The 21,299-nt window shown below is 36.4% G+C and overlaps 1 protein-coding gene across 7 annotated transcripts in view; it reads right to left on the reverse strand.

Moving 5' to 3' along the window:
• The window catches only part of LOC113642271 (probable E3 ubiquitin-protein ligase HECTD4), a 111,453-nt gene that overhangs the window by 28,041 nt on the left and 62,113 nt on the right, over positions 1-21,299 (reverse strand). For all 7 annotated transcript variants that reach the window (XM_047818034.1, XM_047818032.1, XM_027145609.2 and 4 more), the window contains 18 exons: positions 21,033-21,202; positions 19,821-19,936; positions 18,488-18,600; positions 18,088-18,249; positions 17,761-17,909; positions 17,541-17,620; positions 16,651-16,814; positions 13,146-13,383; positions 12,789-12,925; positions 12,585-12,711; positions 8,526-8,663; positions 4,767-4,903; positions 3,513-3,673; positions 3,110-3,291; positions 2,327-2,532; positions 752-882; positions 426-631; positions 80-259 (listed from right to left, as the gene is read on the reverse strand). In XM_047818034.1, the coding sequence (XP_047673990.1) occupies positions 80-259; positions 426-631; positions 752-882; positions 2,327-2,532; positions 3,110-3,291; positions 3,513-3,673; positions 4,767-4,903; positions 8,526-8,663; positions 12,585-12,711; positions 12,789-12,925; positions 13,146-13,383; positions 16,651-16,814; positions 17,541-17,620; positions 17,761-17,909; positions 18,088-18,249; positions 18,488-18,600; positions 19,821-19,936; positions 21,033-21,202 (2,797 nt within the window). The remainder of the gene's footprint in view (positions 1-79; positions 260-425; positions 632-751; positions 883-2,326; positions 2,533-3,109; positions 3,292-3,512; positions 3,674-4,766; positions 4,904-8,525; positions 8,664-12,584; positions 12,712-12,788; positions 12,926-13,145; positions 13,384-16,650; positions 16,815-17,540; positions 17,621-17,760; positions 17,910-18,087; positions 18,250-18,487; positions 18,601-19,820; positions 19,937-21,032; positions 21,203-21,299) is intronic.

The raw sequence follows: 21,299 nt of genomic DNA on the forward strand, positions 1-21,299 counted from the left end.
ACATGTTTTAGAACAGTGAAAGTAAAGACAGAGCTACTAACTAGCTACTAGACCAACTTATCAAAGAAGGTAACCTTACCAAGTAGCTCCACAACCTGAAGAAGTACAGAAGGAGGCATGGTGTCCAGCTCTTCCTCTGGATGCTCACTATTCTCATGCACCGTCCATGCCAGCAGTTGTTCAACAAAGGCCATGGCCAAGGGAAACTCCACAGGAAGAGAATGTAGTACTAGGACAACCCCAGGAGGTGGAGACCCACCTGTTAAAACAAATCATGAGAATAGTTAATACAAATGTACAGGCATACATATATTCTTTAAAAAAGTGTATATACAGTACTAATCTGGCTATTTCTCTATTCCTCTGATCTCTTATCAACAATTTCTTTGCAAATGTATAATATTCTGCATATACCAACAACATACCCAGTTTTATATGGACTTTGTCAGTAGGTATAACAATGCTAGGGTACTGGTTGGTTGTGGGAGGAGGCGTTAGGCCTGTATTCGATGGAGAAGCATCCAGAGGATAGCACACAGTCTCCATAAGATTCAGCTGGCCATTACGTCTGACCTTGTGTCCCAATCCATACATCATTACACGGGCCCAGGGAGCCTTATACACCGAAGAACTAAAAGACAAAATTCATTTGAAAAAGAAATGTTTTGTGTAACAGTCTACTGGATTATTTAATAGAATTTTGGATTAACCCTCTAATATAACCAACTGTGTGGAAAAAAAGTGTACTTACTCTTTGCGACATCCAAGCTGATTCTCTTTGCAAGAAACCACCACAAATGCAGCACCAGGGAAGCTGACATCCATGCTGACCTTTGACTCTGAGATTGGAAACTCCTCTGATGTGAATTGCTCTGGAGCATTCTTAATTTAAATAAAGCAAGTATGTAATATATTATAAGTAATAAATATGTAATTCCTTACATAAGAAGCAAGCAATATGTAAAGTGTAACAATATGCATATAATAGGTATTATTGAATATGTAAAAAAAACCTCTCTTCTACTGTATCTACTATCTTTACATGTATGCTCAAATTAAGTAAAGTGTAAAATATTTTGTAAGTTTTAAATGAGCCATATTATTATACACATTCATCATTCTGAATAGATCATGTGACCAATAAATTTAAATAGAAACAACATGGATGTATATAGTATATATTTGTTGTATTTGGTCTACTGTTATTGTGTTTAGCTAACTGTGTAGAACCTGATGTAGTCTTCTGCAGTTATAGCCCATCAATCACACCATTGTTGGAAAAAGAGCTTAACATTTTGACTTAAGCAACCAACCAGCAACAAGGAAATGGTCATGTTATTTACAAATGCAAATATAACATTACTATTGTGCCTTATTCAGTTATCCATCCGATTTCTGTACTGCTTATCCTAAAAAAGGGAGCTATTCTTAATTAAATGGCTGGTCTTATTTGGACTTGTGTGTTGGTTGCTTTCTATATTTTAGCTAGTTAATTTCTTCAGTTAATGTTATTAATATAAAATGTCTGGCATGACCTTGCTCCTGTTTGAATCAATTTTCAAATCTAATCAGTTAATTTGGCTACAATGGTATTTTCTCATTCCCACAAATATTCAGCCACTCAAATATCTCAATTTCACGCCAATATGAATATCGAACTGAAAAGCAAATGGACATTTAATACAAAAAATAGTGGCCCTCAGTAGCAGGAGAATAAAATGCATCACAATGAATGATATTTACATGTCATTTATAATGTGTACAGGTTTACAGAGAACCTGAACTGACAACAGAATGCCACTAACAAACATGCCAATGTTGAAAAAGTATAAATTTTTTTAACTGTTTTGGCTTGGCTCTTATAACAAGTTTCAGAATTTGTGCAGCTGAGTTTTTAATTCTGACAGATACATGTCATGATAAACATAATTTCTATTTTTGCATTTTTAAGAGTAATGGGGAGTTTGAAGCAAATTTTAAAGTCTTTCACATCAACATTTTCTGACTTTTTTTTAATCATAAAATTATATAACTGAAAGAATATTATCTCATGTGGTAAATGAAAAGATTACACATGGCAGAATATTTATTTAGTGAATCTAGCTTTATTATTTTTCCTTCATAATGCTTTTGAACAAATTGTGTGTTTACAGTTTTGCTCAGATTCATTACTTTGCACTGCCTAATTCAAGTGTAATGTGTTTTGTTTTTTGTATGATACTGTTTTTATTGTTTTCCCTTGCTCAAATAAAATAATCTCAAAAATGTTATTAAGAATGTTTGATGGAAGAAGGTCAACAGGGCAGAACCAGTTAACTCTTAGTACCTGGAGGAAACAACAGATCTGCTTGGTAAGCTCGAGTAAACTGTCCTCTCCCTGGTGCAAAGCTCTGCTGATAGCCACAGTCAGCCATTCACAAATGGTCTGTGCATTACCCTGGTAGAAGTTTTCGGTTGGGGAACAGCTTTGACCTTTTGGGTTGTGCAGCATAGACTGGGCCAGCAAGATGGAGCTTGAGCTAATGGAGCCATCTGCAAAAACACAATACCTAAATGTTTTTATGGCTAGATAAAAAAATAAATAAAAAAAATAAAAAATTACATGTGCAGGTTTTTCATATACAAGAACAATTTGAAGAATTTCGTTTGATGTATTCAATTCACACTGTTGAAATCTGATGTATTTCAAGATGCAAGTTTAAAAAAATGTAGCAGTGAATCCATAGCCCTTCTGGGGTAATAAAGGAACACACTTTGGACTGGATGCCAAGTCAATTTAATGTAGCCAGTGTGTTCCTTATATAGTCTCCAGCAAGTGTATATATTGAATCACTGTCTTGCGGGAAATTCCAATGACAACCTACTTTCAGCTTCATGGGAGAGCATATAATTTCACATATAATTATTGAGAAGAGTTTACCTGCAGAAATCTGTAAATCTCACCTCTTCCATGGCCTGATGTCTGTTATTCCCTCATTATTTCACATACACGTAAGCAGAGTGTTTGCTGGTTTAACAAACTTTTTAATAAGTGTTGCATTATCTTAATCACATATTTGATTAAGCCATTTCACTTTAAACTTCTGTCTTCAAAATCATACAAGCTTACCTGGCAGAGGTGAGGCCAGTAACTGATTTGACAAAAGACCCAGGTGTTCAAGTGTTATGTCACGCACAGCAGGGATGTGGAAGAGGCGTGTGAAGGTGTGTGGATTTTTGGGTGCAAAGATATTGAGCAATGCCATACGACAATACTGTCGTGCCAAAGCACCCTCACAACGAAGCAATTCCCTGGAAAACACACACACACACACACACACACACACACACACACACACACACACACACACACACACACACACAGTGCAGAATTAGAAACTGTGTGTGTAGGTGGTACATAAAAAGAACTGTCACCCAGAATTGTAGATACATAAATAAAGTAATTTAAAAAATGATTAAGCTAAGAGTAGTGGGAACACTTAAGAAACCATTTTTATTTTTAAAAATGTAACCTGTGAATTTGAATGTTGCTGCTGTCCAGAGACACAAGGCCGTTGGCTGCAGTTCTTCGGGAACCGGCTGGTGGGCGCTCCAGCATATCAATGGGGTACCAGTACCTGACCAACACACCCTCACTGCGTAGATATGTCTCCACTTGGACCAAATCATTTACCTAGATAGACAAATACAAAGTTCTGTATTCTTAGCTCTAAAATTTCTGAAATCAGACAATTTCCTAACATGAAAAACTGCCATGTGGACAAAGGATCACAGAACCATGTAACTGCAATCTTAATCAATTAGAGGTTTCCACATTACTGATATTCAGCAAATAAATCATACCTACTCAGACCACTACACTAAAATATCTCCTTCCATATTGTGCTAAAATTCATTCAGCCATTTTTGAACCATATATTATCCTAATATTTGGGGGAGGTGGTAGCCTAGTAATTAAGGTCTTGGACTACTAATCTGAAGGTTGTGAGGTTGAATCCCAGAGCCACCAAGCTACCACTGCTGGGCCCCTAAGCAAGGCCCTTAATCCTCAATTGCATAAAATGCAGTTGTATAAAATGAGATAAAAACGTACGTCGCTCTGGATAAGGGTGTCTGCTAAATGTCATAAATGTAAATATTTGCCAGTTATGTCACTAAGACTGATTAACAGACTACATAATTTAATATTATATTTGACATTTACGCAGATAGCAGATGCCCTTATCCAGAGCGACGTACACTTAATATAACTGAGCAAGAGCCTTGCTCAGGGGCCCAGCAGTGGTAGCTTGGAGGACCTGAGATTCAGTCTCACAACCTTCCGATTGGTAGACCAGCATGTTAACCACTAGGCTACCACCTCCCCCTATTGTTTTAAAGTCTAATTAAATTTACATTTGTAAAGGATCACCATTTATGTTTCCAAATGCTAGATATTAAGTACAAGTTTTCTTACAAATGATCTAAAAACTCTCTTAAGGGTATCACCTCAGTGACAAGAAAGTAAAGCTAGTGTGTGTTGGTGGGTGAATAGGATTAGACACTATTATATAATTACTTTCAGTTTGTGTATAAATGACATATTTAGTGCAGGGGTGTAATTACAGGGTGTGGTGAGAAAAATAATTTTGCTGCCCCAGCCCACTAACATGCCCAAGCAACTAATGAACAAAAATGGTGTTGAGGTGTGACTTTATTGCCATTTTGCTAAATATTTTTCTTATGAAGTGGCCTTCTTCCTGTATTATTATTATTAAGTAACTCACACTATCAACATCAAGCACTGCTCCATGAAGGCCAAAGGTTTTGAGCATTCCTCGAATGGCAAACTTTGGTAAGGCTGTTCCTCCCATGCTGCTGCCAGTGTTGTTACTGTCAGGACAGCGTATAACCACTGTTAGACCTAGAGGGAGTCACAAAAAAGTGTCAAACTAATTTCTAAAATCACTTTTTAGCAAAAGTGCACAAGAAAACTGACATGGCATAGGTTACTACCTAAAGCCCACTGGATCCAATTTGATTTTAACAGGGCACAGGTCTACAATAAATGAGCAATACATAGAATATACTTCACTGTCACCACATAGCAGAAAATAAGATTGTTGGGTACACCAGCCAGATTTGTGGGATTTGTGTTAAGTTAGCAAACATGAACTGAAAACCTGTTATTACTATAAACATTTCAAGGGATTTAAGCACAAAGCCCTGTATCCCTACTGATATTGTAGGAATTAATGGTGCTTGCAAAGCATCATTAATGGTGCTTGCAAAGGATCATTATTGTTATTCTGCATACTTATTATTAATGGTGCTTGCAAAGCATCATTATTGTTATTCTGCTTATTATTATTATTATTATTATTATTATTATTATTATTCCGGACACATTTTCGGCGCGTAACTTGTCCCGCAGCTTTTTGTCCTAACATGGACATGTCATATATCAAAACACTCAGCCCAATGAGAGGAAGTGCCTCACATGTGTTTTGGTGACATCACGTGATGTCACGTGTAGCCCCGCCCCCAAAATAAGCAAAATCATACATTTTGCACAACATAGATATGTCATATATCTAAACACTCAGCACGATGAGGTGAACTTGCCACGTGCAAGCACTATTCACATTTTCTTCAGGAAATGTACCGTTCTAGTTAATGGTGCTTGCAAAGCATGATTATTGTTATTCTGCATACTTATTATTATTAATGGTGCTTGCTAAACCAACATTCTTATTCTCTTGCATACTTATTAATGGTGCTTGCTAAAGCAACATTCTTATCTTCTTGCATACTTATTATTATTAATGGTGCTTGCAAAGCATCATTATTGTTATTCTGCATACTTATTATTATTATTATTATTATTATTATTGGTGCTTGCAAAGCATCATTATTGTTATTCTGAATACTAATTATTAATGTGCTTGCAAAGCACATTCTTATTCTCTTGCATAATTATTATTATTATTATTATTATTATTATTATTATTATTATTATTATTAATGTGCTTGCAAAGCACATTCTTATTCTCTTGCATACTTATTAATGTGCTTGCAAAGCACATTCTTATTCTCTTGCATACTTATTATTATTATTATTATTGGTGCTTGCAAAGCATCATTATTGTTATTCTGAATACTTATTATTAATGTGCTTGCAAAGCACATTCTTATTCCCTTGCATACTTATTATTATTATTATTATTATAATTAATTTGCTTGCAAAGCACATTCTTATTCTCTTGCATACCTATTATTAATGTGCTTGCTAAAGCACATTCTTATTCTCTTGCATACTTCTTCTTCTTCTTCTTCTTTCGGACACTTTTTCGACGCGTAACTTGTCCCGCAGCTTTTGTCCTAGACCCATAAATGAGGTGTCAAATCGACCGGCTCATTGAGGAGAGGTGTGCTATGGATTTTATAAGCGATCAGATTCCAGAATTCCCAGTATGGAAGCTCAAAGGGGTGTTTTTTCCCAATAGACTTGAATGGGGAATTCTTAAAATCTCTCTGTAGATGTGCTAACATCCAAAAGAGGGCAGCAGACACCAGTGAATCTGTCAGATCACACAACGTTGGAAGAAAAAGATCAAGGACGGAAGTACATTTTTCGGTCAGAAACGCATTTTGGATTAAAGCGTTTTGGATTAAAAGGTTTACATATTCCAGTTCCTTAGACTCTTGGGGATTTTTTACAAGCATTTGTTTTGGAAAATATTACCCCAGTGAAGAAAGGTAAGCGCCGCCTATTTCCGGTGACTATCAACTTGGATTAAATTAGTATGATGGCTATAAATCATATTATGCTTTGTGTGTGAGCTTAATAAAATCCCGAGAGTCAAAGCTTTCAAACACTATAACATTTAACCGTGTATTTAATGCTTAAAACTGGTGGTGGCGTGCCTTGGACAGCACGGCGGTCACATATGTTGTTGTTTCTGCCATTTGTATAACTTTTTGTTGTTTTCAACTATCAGTGTACTTTTTATAATTCTTTATTTAACTTTAAACTAATGTCCTTTTAAGAGCAGCAACGGCTCTTTTAAGAGCCACCCATTAATTAAAATTAAGCGCATTTTTTCTTTGTCTCCTCACATTACATAATTATTTTTTAAACATATGACACGTATATCACAAAGAATGATAAGAATGACTTTAATATAATAAAGCTTGGGCATTGTTAGACGCGCCATTCTTCACATTAGTGAATTAATACATAAAACCGCAAAGGCTTTCCCGTGTTCCTGGATGGCCTAGTGGATAGCGAATCTGTTTAGCATGCAGAGATTCAGGGTTCGAATCCACCCTTGGACAGTATTTTTTTTTTCTAAAACTTTATGATAAAGGTTCATTAGTTGACATTAGTTACCACATTACTTAACATGAACAAAGAACTTTATTTTAACAAAGATTACTAAATACAATAATTTATTGCTCATGGTTAGTAAATGTTAGTTAATACATTACATTTGGACTAATGATCCTTATTGTAACGTGATTATATTTTTTCCCAGTAAAATCACTGATTGATGCTTTAGTTCAAGATCTTCATGGCGCTTGTTTCAGGAAAAGATAAATGGATTTTCAGGTGTGCTCTTTTGTTGCAGGTGAGAAACTAGTCTGCAAATATAACCATAGTAACTGTGCAGCCATAGCCTAGCAACCATGTAGTGCACCTTACGAACCATATTGCAATATAAAGAAGCCATATCTCAGTTACACAACATAAAACACTCAGCACGATGAGGGGAACTGACGTCACGTGTAGCCCCGCCCCCAAAATAAGCGAAATCAAAAATTTAGCACAACATGGACATGTCATATATCAAAACACTCAGCACGATGAGGGGAACTGACGTCACGTGCAGGCACATTCACATTTTCTTTAGGAAATGTACCGTTCTAGTTTGTACTAAAATCACAGAACTGCTGTCTTTATACTCTGTGACACATACTGAGCTGAAAGTTACCAATATTATAATTCTGGACTGAAATCATGAAAGTGTCATTACCCTCAATACCTTCTGAAGTATTCAAAAACGTTCAAGTCAAAAATGTATGACAATATCAAGCCAATTGTCATAAAATCAGTCATTCTTTGGATCATGGCAAAAGCAATTCTAAATTTGCCTTGGGTAATTAAAAACTTCCTGTCTATGAGCATTTAAAAAAACTTTTATCTTCTTTGGTTTCGCTGAGTTTATGCATTGACACAACATTTAGTTCCATCCAGGGTTCCATTCATTTCATGCCCAGGTTGTTTATTGATGATAGGTGACAAACTGCATGTCTTCTCTTGCAGTGATTCTCAATGGAGTTAAAGTCTAGACTCTGTGGTGGCAAATCCATGTGTGAAAATGCTCCCTGAACCACTCTGAGCCCCTTGAATCCTAGCATTGTCATCATGAAAAATGCCCATGCCATCAGAAAAAAAAAATACATTGATAGAAAAACCTAGTCATTTAATACATTTAGCAAGTCAGCTGACTGGGTTTAACTGAGAAATGCATGTGGGTGTCTACCTTTGCGGACTTTGTCAATGGTAAATTTACTGGCCTCGTCCTTAATGTCCTCAATAGTAGGGAGGTAGAGATCCCGAGGAATGCCACCATTCTCTTCATAAAGGAACTCCACAGTTTGTCGTGCAATGTCCACCATTCCTTTCATAAAAACACATAATCCAGAGACAAGAGATTACTTGATTACATTATTACATTAATTAGGAAAACTATCATATAAAATCAGCGAGAGAACCATCTCTATGATTAGTAGTGTTATTTAGGGCCTATTATTTACATGCAAGACCTACCGAAATATTTATTGCAATATTTATTACATTAATGTCTGAAAAAACATATTGACCAATAATACATTTAAAAATGGCAACTGGAAATGTAAAGGCATCTGAGTGAAATCAAAAAGTGTGAGACCATCTGACTATCTGGGATTTAGTTCATTAATTAAAAACTAATTTTTATTTTTTTCTAAATTTTAGAACAAGTGGAATTCTACAGCAACAGTGTTGTATAAAGTACTAGAAAGCAATACTTGAGTAAAAGTACAAGTACTGTATCGTACTAGAAAAAGACTTTGGTAGAAGTGAAAGTCACCTTATAGAATATTACTCAAGTAAAAGTCTTAAAGTATCTGACATTTACTGTACTTAAGTATCAAAAGTAATTTCCTGATATTTGATGTACTTAAGTATTTTAAGTAAAAGTAAAAAGTACAATTTCATTGATTTTCGGTAGGCATAAGACCAGGAGCGGTTCTAGGATTTCATCTTTAGGGGGTTTTCGCCCTCAGTGAGAATATAAAACAAGAAGAGTTTCATATTATATATTATGACTACATAGTAAGCCAAAAGTTATGGTATTATTAAATGGTAAAAGTGGACACCAAAATGTTATGCATGATGTAATGATGCCAGTCCTGAATCAAATCAGTTAATGTATTTGTGCATTCTCTACAAACAGTGTGTCCAATGAATGCCCATCTCTGACTGCTGCACGTGCCTGTGCTTCTCCGTAGAGTGTGCGGACGTGTGTAATGAAATCTAGGGGCAGTGATTCGCCAAACCTCCCTTATTGCAGTCACACACATTTCTTATGATTTTATTTTGTAGTAACAAGTAACAAAGATGCTTAGTGGTAATATAGCAGAGTAAAAGTATACATTTTGTCTAGGAAATGTAGTGTAGTAAAAGTGAAAGATGACAAATTTAAATAGCAACGTAAAGTACAGATACGTGAAATTTTTACTTAAGTACAGTAACGAAGTTTTTTACTTCGTTACATTACAACACTGTACAGCAACAACATTATTGAGGATGCCTCAGCCTCCACCACCTCCAGTCTAGGTCATCTTATTATGGTATGCCTAAAATATGTACGGAGAGACACACAACATAAAACAACGCCTCCACACCAGTCATTTCAAAAACATTTCAAGATTCTGCACTTTTTCTAGATCATCATCAAAATCTCCGCAAATTTGTGACACTGCCCATGTCAATTACTTTGTGAAGAAAGTTAGAAGTCTTGTTTCTTCCACTGAAGCATGTGTTCAGATAACACTCAAATGGATTTAATCTAACATGGATCATGAAATGTTGTATATTAAAAAGAAAAAGAAAAAAGGGGAACTTTTGTAGGCAATACATGTACTAATGTTAACCCACCTGGTGCTTTATTCTGCACTCCTCTTATCTGTTAATCAACAGGAAGAGACCCATATCTGAATAGTAGAATGTTCTCGGGACAGAAAAGTAATGGTTTTGGAATGGTAGTTTGTTGTAATTCTAGTATGGGTTTATTCTTGGTACAGTATTTATAACTAACTGTAGTCTCTAACTGTACACCTACATGTTGAGCCAAAATAAATGTGTAAAAATAATGAAGACAGTAAATTCACCCAAATCCTTCTGTTGATATAGCTGGGAATCTGTGTATAACAACTGCATGAGTTACAGTGCCTTGCGAAAGTATTCAGCCTCCTTGAACTTTGCGACCTTTTGCCACATTTCAGGCTTCAAACATGATATGAAACTGTCATTTTTTTTTGTGAAGAATCAACAACAAGTGGGACACAATCATGAAGTGGAACGAAATTTATTGGATATTTCAAACTTTTTTAACAAATCAAAAACTGAAAAATTGGGCGTGCAAAATTCTTCGGCTCCCTTAAGTTAATACTTTGTAGCGCCACCTTTTGCTGCGATTACAGCTGTAAGTCGCTTGGGGTATGTCTCTATCAGTTTTGCACATCGAGAGACTGAAATTTTTGCCCATTCCTCCTTGCAGAACAGCTCGAGCTCAGTGAGGTTGGATGGAGAGCGTTTGTGAACAGCAGTTTTCAGTTCTTTCCACAGATTCTCGATTGGGTTTAGGTCTGGACTTTGACTTGGCCATTCTAACACCTGGATATGTTTATTTTTGAACCATTCCATTGTAGATTTTGCTTTAGGTTTTGGATCATTGTCTTGTTGGAAGACAAATCTCCGTCCCAGTCTCAGGTCTTTTGCAGACTCCATCAGGTTTTCTTCCAGAATGGTCCTGTATTTGGCTCCATCCATCTTCCCATCAATTTTAACCATCTTCCCTGTCCCTGCTGAAGAAAAGCAGGCCCAAACCATGATGCTGCCACCACCATGTTTGACAGTGGGGATTGTGTGTTCAGGGTGATGAGCTGTGTTGCTTTTACGCCAAACATAACGTTTTGCATTGTTGGCAAAAAGTTCAACTTTGGTTTCATCTGACCAGAGCACCTTCTTCCACATGTTTGGTGTGTCTCCCAGGTGGCTTGTGGCAAACTTTAAACGACACTTTTTATGGATATCTTTAAGAAATGGCTTTCTTCTTGCCACTCTTCCATAAAGGCCAGATTTGTATACGACTGATTGTTGTCCTATGGACAGAGTCTCCCACCTCAGCTGTAGATCTCTGCAGTTCATCCAGAGTGATCATGGGCCTCTTGGCTGCATCTCTGATCAGTCTTCTCCTTGTATGAGCTGAAAGTTTAGAGGGACGGCCAGATCTTGGTAGATTTGCAGTGGTCTGATACTCCTTCCATTTCAATATTATCGCTTGCACAGTGCTCCTTGGGATTTTTAAAGCTTGGGAAATCTTTTTGTATCCAAATCCGGCTTTAAACTTCTCCACAACAGTATCTCGGACCTTGTTCTTCATGATGCTCTCTGCACTTTAAACGGACCTCTGAGACTATCACAGTGCAGGTGCATTTATACGGAGACTTGATTACACACAGGTGGATTCTATTTATCATCATTAGTCATTTAGGTCAACATTGGATCATTCAGAGATCCTCACTGAACTTCTGGAGAGAGTTTGCTGCACTGAAAGTAAAGGGGCCGAATAATTTTGCATGCCCAATTTTTCAGTTTTTGATTTGTTAAAAAAGTTTGAAATATCCAATAAATTTCGTTCCACTTCATGATTGTGTCCCACTTGTTGTTGATTCTTCACAAAAAAAAATGACAGTTTCATATCATTATGTTTGAAGCCTGAAATGTGGCAAAAGGTCGCAAGGTTCAAGGTGGCTGAATACTTTCGCAAGGCACTGTAAGTTCTACAGTTATATAAATCTAGAAATTGCACTTATTTAGTGATAGTCAAGTGTGTACTCGTGTTCTTTAAAATAGGTCTGGTTCAGATTAATAATAATAATAACAGTAATAATGTCAAATTTTGGATATGGTTTAACAGCTTCTTCTTAATATTGCCAATTTCACCTCTGGTTTGTTTATTAGAAATGACGGTACATCGATATACTGGGATTTCTGTAAAGCTGCTGTGGGACAATGTCTAATGTTAAAAAGAACTATTTATGAATAAAAGCTAATATATTTTTGGAAAGCTAATTATACTTTGTTATTTCTGAAATCATCTGTAATTATTTAAAATAATTATTTAAAACCTTCAAACTATTCAAACAATCGTGTAATAATTATTTATATACAGTCATACATTTTTTCTCAGATTCGCATAGTCTCTTAAAGGCTACCAAATAATGCTGATGTCGACTGTATATAGATTACAACTGTTCAGGGATGTTCTGCTTACCAAGCTGAAGTGCTCCCTTTATCTGGTCAAGTCCTGATTTCCTCTCAGCTTCATTCCTGAAGCGGCGGCGTATGGTAGGGAACACTTTAGTCTCCCATGCTTTTACTAGCAGGGCATAGTGATCCTCCTGGAAAAAGGTGGCGGTGAGGACAGGGCTGTGGCAATTTGCATACAAATAAATGACTATGTGACAAAATCTCTCACTCTTGGTACATCATCATCATCATCATCATCACTCTCTTCATCAACAACAGGTGGAGGGTGGGGGTCAGGGCCCGAGGTCAAAAGATTCTCATAGCTCAGCTCAAGTTTGTAGTAGCAGGATGCATCACTGTTATATTCTAAAAACCAAAGAAGGAAAAAAAAACAATTGCAAAGTATAACCATGTAAATCAACATAAGCAAAAATACTGAAGGTGAACTGAAGTTTTAAAATTTAACACACAAAAAAAATTTAACCAACAATATTATTTACAAAAATAGCAGAAGAAATAATCGTGTTTGTATCAGTCTGTACAGCGTGCCAATGTTACAGTCTTAACTGTAAGAGATGGGCCTTACGTGGCTGAGTGGTGGATACAGCAGCGATTCGACAAGGAGGTCCATGTGAGCCAGAGTCAGATGCAACACTGGCACCAGCGTCATTGTCACTGTCTGAAGCCATGGCGAACGGCAAGGCCTCAAAGTTGGCACTTATCTCCTCTGAGAGGTCCATGCAGAGGTCGGCTGCGTTTCTGTGTGCCTGCCCCTCCGCATATGCAAATGACCGGCATCCAAAGTTAGCACGAACCTTTGTGTTCTAAAAATGTTCAGACAAGCAAATGTTAAGGTTATTGGTAATTAGTACCCTGCAATCTAAGCATTTATTTACAGAAGGTCTACAAGTATTTGGACAGTGACAAATTTTGTTGCATTGCATCTGTACATTAACAATGATAAAAAAAATCATGAGCTAAATAAAGCTTTCAGCTTTCAATCAAGGTGTTTAATAAAAATATAGACATTTCATAACTACAAATTTAGTAGCTTTGTTTTCACTGGCTCACAAGTAATTTCCATTTCCATTTCTGGCATTTGGCAGATGCCCTTATCCAGACTGCCATACAGAAGTGTTTTAAGACTAACAATGAATATATCAGCACTGGTTCACTAGATCACAGACTACAGATACCATCAGTCTAAAACTTTGTTGAGAGGAAATATAGCAAAAAAATTTTTTAACCCTTTTGCAGACCCTAAATTAGGAGCGCTGAGTTAAGTTGACCTTGTCTGTTTTGACTGCTTATAAAAAATGAAGTATATATGACTTACATATATTTTTTCCACCTTTTTAGTCTAACTTGTTTCCAACATATTAACATATATTTTGCAAAAAATTTTGTAATATTTAGTATAATAAACCTCATTAATATGCAAAAATGCCTAAAATAAAACCAGAAATTTGGAATTATTTTCACTATAGAGGCACAAAAGTTGATGCACAATTACAGGCTGGTATATTTCAAAGCCAGGGGATTGTTTTGAAACCATTTTGACCATTTTTCCAGGCCAAAGTGACTTAAAAAATTATACAATTATCACCATTCTGTGTGATCAGCCATACATTTGCACTTGTAATGTCTATTTTGCCCACCAGATGTCATCTGATCACATTACACACACACACACACACACACACACACACACACACAGAGAGAGAAGAGACAATATTGCCACCAGCTGGACAAATGCATATAACAAGTGTGAAGTATTTTTTATAGGGCCAATGAAATGCAATGCCCAATGCTTGTGTGTGTGTACGCATGTGTGTGTGAAGCTTGTTGATAGGGAAGATTTTGCCCCCAGCTGGACAAATGCATATAACAATTGTGAAATCTTTACAAATGAGTAGGCTTCTGTTTTTTTATGGAAGCCTAATGAAATGCAATGCCCAATGCTTGTGTGTGTGTGTGTGTGTGTGCATGTGTGTGTAGCATCATTTCGGTAGATCATATTTTGCCGTCTGCTAGGCAAAGGCATATCAAAAGTGTGAAATATTTACAAATATGTAGCTTTTTTTTTTCTGGAGGCCTAATGAAATGCAATGCCCTATTTGTGTGTGCGTTTGTGTGTGTACATGTGTGTGTGGTGTGTGAGTGTGTGTTATGGGTGCATTTTTGTGTCTGTATGTATGTTCATTGTGCTGAAAATGGTGATCTATTGCCCCACCAAATGTGGCAGGGTCAAGTTGGCCGTGGATGACTTGAGGAGGAAAGTATTGATTTTACGAACACATAAGCTCAACCAAAATAGACAAAATTAATTAATTGCAAACTTGCAAAGTTCATAATTTGGAACAATCCTGGAAAATTTCAGGTAAATATGTGGAAGGAAACCCAAGTAATGACACATTAAACTTTCCAGCCGGGTCAGATTGACCCGAGGTCTGCAGTAGGGTTAAATACATTAAAAACAGGAAAAAACAAGAGCTAGTTTAAGTGTTTCAGGGAGAGGTTGTTTGAAGACAGCCATTTACTCAGCTGTTCTGAAATCTAAGGGAAATTCACTCCACCATGCACCAGACCAGTGTTGTACAAGAAACATATACATCAACACTGGTCTGGTGTCGAGATGGTGGAATGAATTTCATAAATTGCATAAAATGGACCAGCTCCCTCTTACTGCAGTGGTAGCTGGTCCATTTTATGCTTTGTAGGCAAGCCTCAGTATTTTGAATCTGATGCGTGTAGCTACTGGAAGCCAGTGGTCAGAGAGCAGCAGTGGGGTGGGGTTTGAGAACTTAGGCAGGTTGAAAACAAGTCATGCAGCTGCATTTTGGATCACTTGCAGAGGTTGAATGGGGAACTGACTGATAATCGGTTTCATTCATTTATTCATTCATTCATTTTCAACCGCTTATCCGAACTTCTCGGGTCACAGGGGAGCCTGTGCCTCTCTCAGGCGTCATTGGGCACGAAGGCAGGATACACCTTGGACAGAGTGCCAACCCATTGCAGGGCACAGACATACTCTCATTCACTCACACACTCTGGACAATTTTTCCAGAGATGCCAATCAACCTACCATGCATGTCTTTGGACCGGGGGAGGACACGAGGCACCCCGAGGCACGGGGAGAAAATGCAAACTCCACACACACAAGGCGGAAGTGGGAATCGAACACCCAACCCTGGAGGTGTGAGGCAAACCTGCTATAATCGGTTTCATGCTTCCTCAAAATATCTTGACCAATTAAAAAAAAAAATTATTTGAATTTGGTAGCTGTTCATGGGAATGCGCAATAAAAGGGTGTCAATGCATGAGAGACAGAAAAATTAGGACTGACCAAATCAACAATTTAGAACATTTACAATAAATAATTAAATAAATAATTAAATAAATAAATGTGTTTATTAATTTAAAAAGAAGAAGAATAAGAAAAAGAATAAGAAGAAGACTGCATATAGATGTAGCAAGATAAATTCAACTGTATAGACTAATGAAGTGCCAAAGTACAGATGGAAAATGATCCTAAACATACTGTGAAAGCAACCAAAGAGCTTCTTAGGGTAAAGAAATTGAATGTTCTTAATTAGAAGAGTCAGTCACATGACCTCAACCCAACTCAGCATGCTTTTCACTTAGTGAAGGCAAAACTGATGACAGAAGGACCCACAAACAAGAAGAAACTGAAGATAGCCGGAGAAAGAAACTGATGATATCTGGCAAGGCATCTCAACGAAGGAATCTCAGCATTTGATGATGTCTATAGCTCCCAGACATCATGTAGTCATTGACAGCAAAGGATTTGCTCCCAGGAAATAAAAATAATCCTAATATTTAGAATATCTTTTTTTTTTAACTATGGCTGTAATGGCTATAATTCCTAAACTGTAATAATTTTGTTAAAGCCCTTCAATGAAAGCTTAAAGTCTGCACTTCAGTCAAATCTAGTTTGCTTCATTTCAAATCCATTCTGGTGGTGTACACACAAATACAAGTATATTGACATATACAATGCCACCTCTTTCTGAAATGGCATTATCATTTGGCAATTACTGAAATGACAGAAGAGTTGTTTTATTAACCTTCTTTTGGATGTGGACCAGGGGCCACATTCCTCCAGCCACATCCTCCAGGTAGGGGCTAAGGCGCTGACCACAGTAGGTGAAGTAGACCCTTCCCTTTGGAGCCTGGCCTGGGGGAGGTGGTGTGCCCTCCATACGCTCCCAACCTATTCCAGCAACATTTCCTGAGCAGGCAGAAAAATGTGAGGAAAAAAAATGTATCAACAAAATGAAGCAGAATAGTAATATATTATATGAGGGGGCAGACAATTAATTAATAAACCAAGCAGCAGGGTGACACTAATTCCACCTTGCAGAAAATATAACCTTTTGATTTACTTATCAAACAAATGTGCATTTATGTACAGTTAGGACTGCTATTAGCAAGATTAGCATATCTTTACAGTCCTTTCTAAGATCAGTTTGCTGTGTGCATTACAATTTTACAATAGATATATAGTTTAGTATTAGAGGCAATCAATCAACCAATTAGATGTAGAAATATTAAAATATGAAATATAATTATTAAAATGTTAAAATATTTTTCCACACAATGTAAATCAGTTAATTTAAAATGGGAAAATAAACAAAATGTTCATTCAAAATTAAGCACACCTCAATATCTAGTACACCTTTAAAACATATTTTTAAGTCTATTATTTTTAAGCCTTAAACTTCAAGACGTTCAGGAATCTGTACAAAGAAAATACAGAAATATTAAAACAAATAAAAAAAAATAAAAACCCTGAAACTCTTCAGGACAAAAAATAGATCAAATCAAATCATACTGGTGTAATCTAATAGTCCAACAATTCCCAATAGTTTCATTGCCGCCTGTAATAAAATAAATAGACATTAAAAATAGATAAATAGCTAGACATTCAGATTTTTCAAAATCTAACACCTCTTACCAGGAAGCAGAGCCACATCTAGCCTTACACTCTTCCACTGGAGCAAACTGGAGCCATTGTAGTGTACAGCCCTGCCATTACTTGGATAAAGGAGAGAAAAAACAGAAAATAAAAAGAATCTAATTGTGTGTGAGAAAATGAGAATTTATGGGAAACAATCAGCAATTCTGGGAAACAAAGAAAATTTAAGAAGGTTTAAATTTAAGGTAAAAAAGAGTACTTGTGAAAGAGACAAGTGCCAACAGGATTGGTCCATGCACCATCTCTCTTTTCTGCTTCTGTGGTAAAGCCAAAAGACACAATTGGGCCGCTGTCATCCTCAGAATCTCCATAGGACACTATCTCTAATTCCCAATAAAATGATGGTGCCTGAAAAACAGATTTAAATAAATAATTAATGAAAAAAGGAGCAGAAATCAAGCTAAAAATATCTACTGCTGTCTAAGAAACATATAAAGCTTTATATAAATGTATTTTCTAATGCCTTAACTTCGCAAAACAGGCAATTGCTTTAATAGACTGTATAATGCTGCTCCAAAATTGTTACCTGAACCGGAACTGGTGAAGTAGCATAGATAAATGTTCCTCTGGGTAGGCCACCCCCAGCACTGGGGTCTGCTAGAAATGTCACAGAGGTCAGGTGAGATGAGAACATACAGGCACGTACTGGTGGGAAGACACGTGATGGACACCATGTGATTTGCTTGGGCTGAAAAGATACAAGAAGATAAACACATTTCTAACATTTGAAATTTAACAAATGAAAAATCCTGTACCCAATATTTAAAGATCTAATTGACTAGTTGTTTAATACTCTAAGATTAATTGACAATCTAACTTATTATCTGTTAAAATAATAAGTTTGTGAATAAAGTTTTAATAATTATTTAAAAAGATTTATAATTTTCTACCAATGATGGTATATTTCTAGCCTTGGAGAGTCCTACCTGTCTTCTGTCAAGCTGGAGAGGGGGAGGGGGAGGGGGAGGGGGGCGAGCACAATCACGATACAACATTCTTAATCTTTCACACTGAGCCTCCACCATGCCCAATCTCTCACCTGCAGATACACAAAAGTGCAAAAATATTAAAAGCCAACCTAAGCTATAACACACTGTGAGACAGAATCTTCTTAAAGAGACACACTGAACAAAAACTGACCACTGATGCATCTATTATCTATAATGTAGCCTAGAATTCAGTTAAACATATGTTTCAAACCCTTTCTCAAGATTTTTATATTTTTCAGACATTACTATTTTCTGATGATTTTTCATTTAAAGTTAGGGTTACAAACGCGAGTGAAAAGAATGTTACAAATAGTGTGATAGGACTGTGTTAGTAGATTACATTTGGCTCCTGGCAGAGAAATATGCTGTAAAGTTAGAGAGCTGGAAAGAGGTAATGAAGCAAAAGGAATTGAAAAAGGCCCAGTAGCCAGATCACCCTATGTCATTACCTTGTAATGATTGCCGTAAGGACATTTAGATGACACTTTGAAGGTATAAATATAAAAAAGGGCCACGGACTCTTGAAGATTATAGATTAGATTAGAAGGAGGATCAAAAGGAGGAAATAAAAAAGAAAATCCAAGGCTGTATGGAAAAACTAAAGGGGGAAAAAACTAGCTCCTCAATGTACATATACTATTTAAAAAAGTACACCCTCCATCAATTCAATATATATAGATTTTTTTTTTATCAGGGCCTAAATAACAATTGTGTGGTCTTTCCCAAGTTGTTTATGTAAATAAATAATGAAGACATTTTTTTCCCCCAGATTTAAATATATTTTCATTTTTTCACAAAATAAACCAACATCCAGAAACCTTGGGGGAATAAGTACACAATATAATTCAGTAATATTCAGAACATTTTATTTAGTAACTTGACATAACAAATTGAAAATATATACAATGTAATTTAAAGTGCAGCAAAAAAAGGCAGTAAAACAATGACCCAAAATAAACTGCCAACACAATGGGCAGCAGAACAATCAATAGACCTTAACCCAATTGAGTATGTAAAATATTAATTTCAAGAGAGCACGAGTTACAGTTATTTTACCACAGGAAAGCATGACATACAAAAGTAATGCATGTAAAAGTCTATCTATCCATCAACCCATCCATACTTTCCTGTGGTAAAATAACTGTAACTAATGCTTGATTGTGGCTTATTGCTTTATTTTATAACATTTCTCTCTTTCCTGTTAAAGGTGACATGAATTCTTCATGTAACACTTATGTGTAAAATTAAACAGAAAGAAAGAGATACATACCAGGGCTACACTCCTGTGCAACAAGGTTTAGAACTTCTACAGCAGCAGGACACTGCTGGATAAACTCCTCACAAAATGAACTGTCCTCCAGCAGCTGTGCCATAACCAGACATGCTCTGTCCTCACACACACACACACACACACACACACACACACACACACACACACACACACACACACACACACACACACAAACAAACAAACACACGCAAAAACACACAAATTAGTAATACTTACATTATGGTTTCATTGATACCCTGAACTGGCTTGTGTGCTTTATGTGGGAAACAAAGGTCATCCATCTGATTTGTTGTTAAAGCAAAATAATCCAGGTTCAAGTGAATTTAATGTTAACATTAGCTAGTAATGAAAATAGTCTTATTGCTGGAAAAGGGGCTTGCAAAATAGATGTGTAGTCGTTCACTCCATCAATGAAGGTCTGTTCAGTGCAGCATCCCATATAAAGAACAATAAGAACTTTTTTGTGAAAAGCTTGAATGATTGAGTTACTTATTTTTAACAGCATGTCAGCAACAAGTCCATTTCAGGGTGTCTACATTATAAGCAGTACAAGATTTACAATTCATAAACCTGTCAGATAGTCAGCATTGCCGTTCAGTAAGATATGTTTGATAGTCAAAGGAATTTGGCAGGAAATACATAATGGGGTACTTCACCAATCAATAGAGACCCATCTAGAAATGTAGGTGGCAGGAAAAAGGCAGTTAAGTTTTAATTAAAATAAGGATTAAAAAAATGTGTCTAGTTGTTCATAGCACTTTTTTACTGGGAAGAAAAAGACTGCTAAATTTGCCATACTAGCATTCTCCAGGGTTAAACTAAGGAGCTCCAATGCAAAATGTGTAATGTTGGGCAAGTCTGGTAATAAGTTATAAAGTATTGTTTCCAGTTAAAAAGCATTTAAATTTGTGTTCAGGAATCAAAATTTCGACTGGAATGAAAACCACTTTTTAGTCAAGTCTTGTTAAAATCCTTTCTTTCATTGGTAAAGGTGCAGATTTCTGGAAGCGTGGCTCAGATGCTTAGCAAGTTTTGGGAACTGAGATGCTTGGATGTTGGATGTTGATGTTTGTCATAACAAGACAATTATTGTTATAACATGCAATGCTGTTATGACCATATACAATGCTAAAAATTCTGTAACAAACTTTTAATTAAATAAAAAGTTTTAGCTGAATATTGATCTCTGACCTAGTCCTTATCTCAGCCAGTAGTCGCACTGCAGCCATGAAAGGGCTGGCACCATCTCCAGAAGCTGGTAAGCAGGTGTGGATGGAAAGACTGCCCTCTTGTGGAAGCAGCATGGACTGTACTGCTTGCACTACTTTATCAGTGATGGAGAGCTTATAGAGTGGCAAAGCCTGAAACAGAAATAAGTGTGCAGAAGTTATTTGTAGAGAAAAAATATACTTAGAGAATAAAGGTTAAACAGGACATTCCTACTCAAGATTAAAAGAG

Source organism: Tachysurus fulvidraco, chromosome 9 (genome assembly GCF_022655615.1).
Source record: "Tachysurus fulvidraco isolate hzauxx_2018 chromosome 9, HZAU_PFXX_2.0, whole genome shotgun sequence".
Classification (NCBI taxonomy): Eukaryota; Metazoa; Chordata; class Actinopteri; order Siluriformes; family Bagridae; genus Tachysurus; species Tachysurus fulvidraco.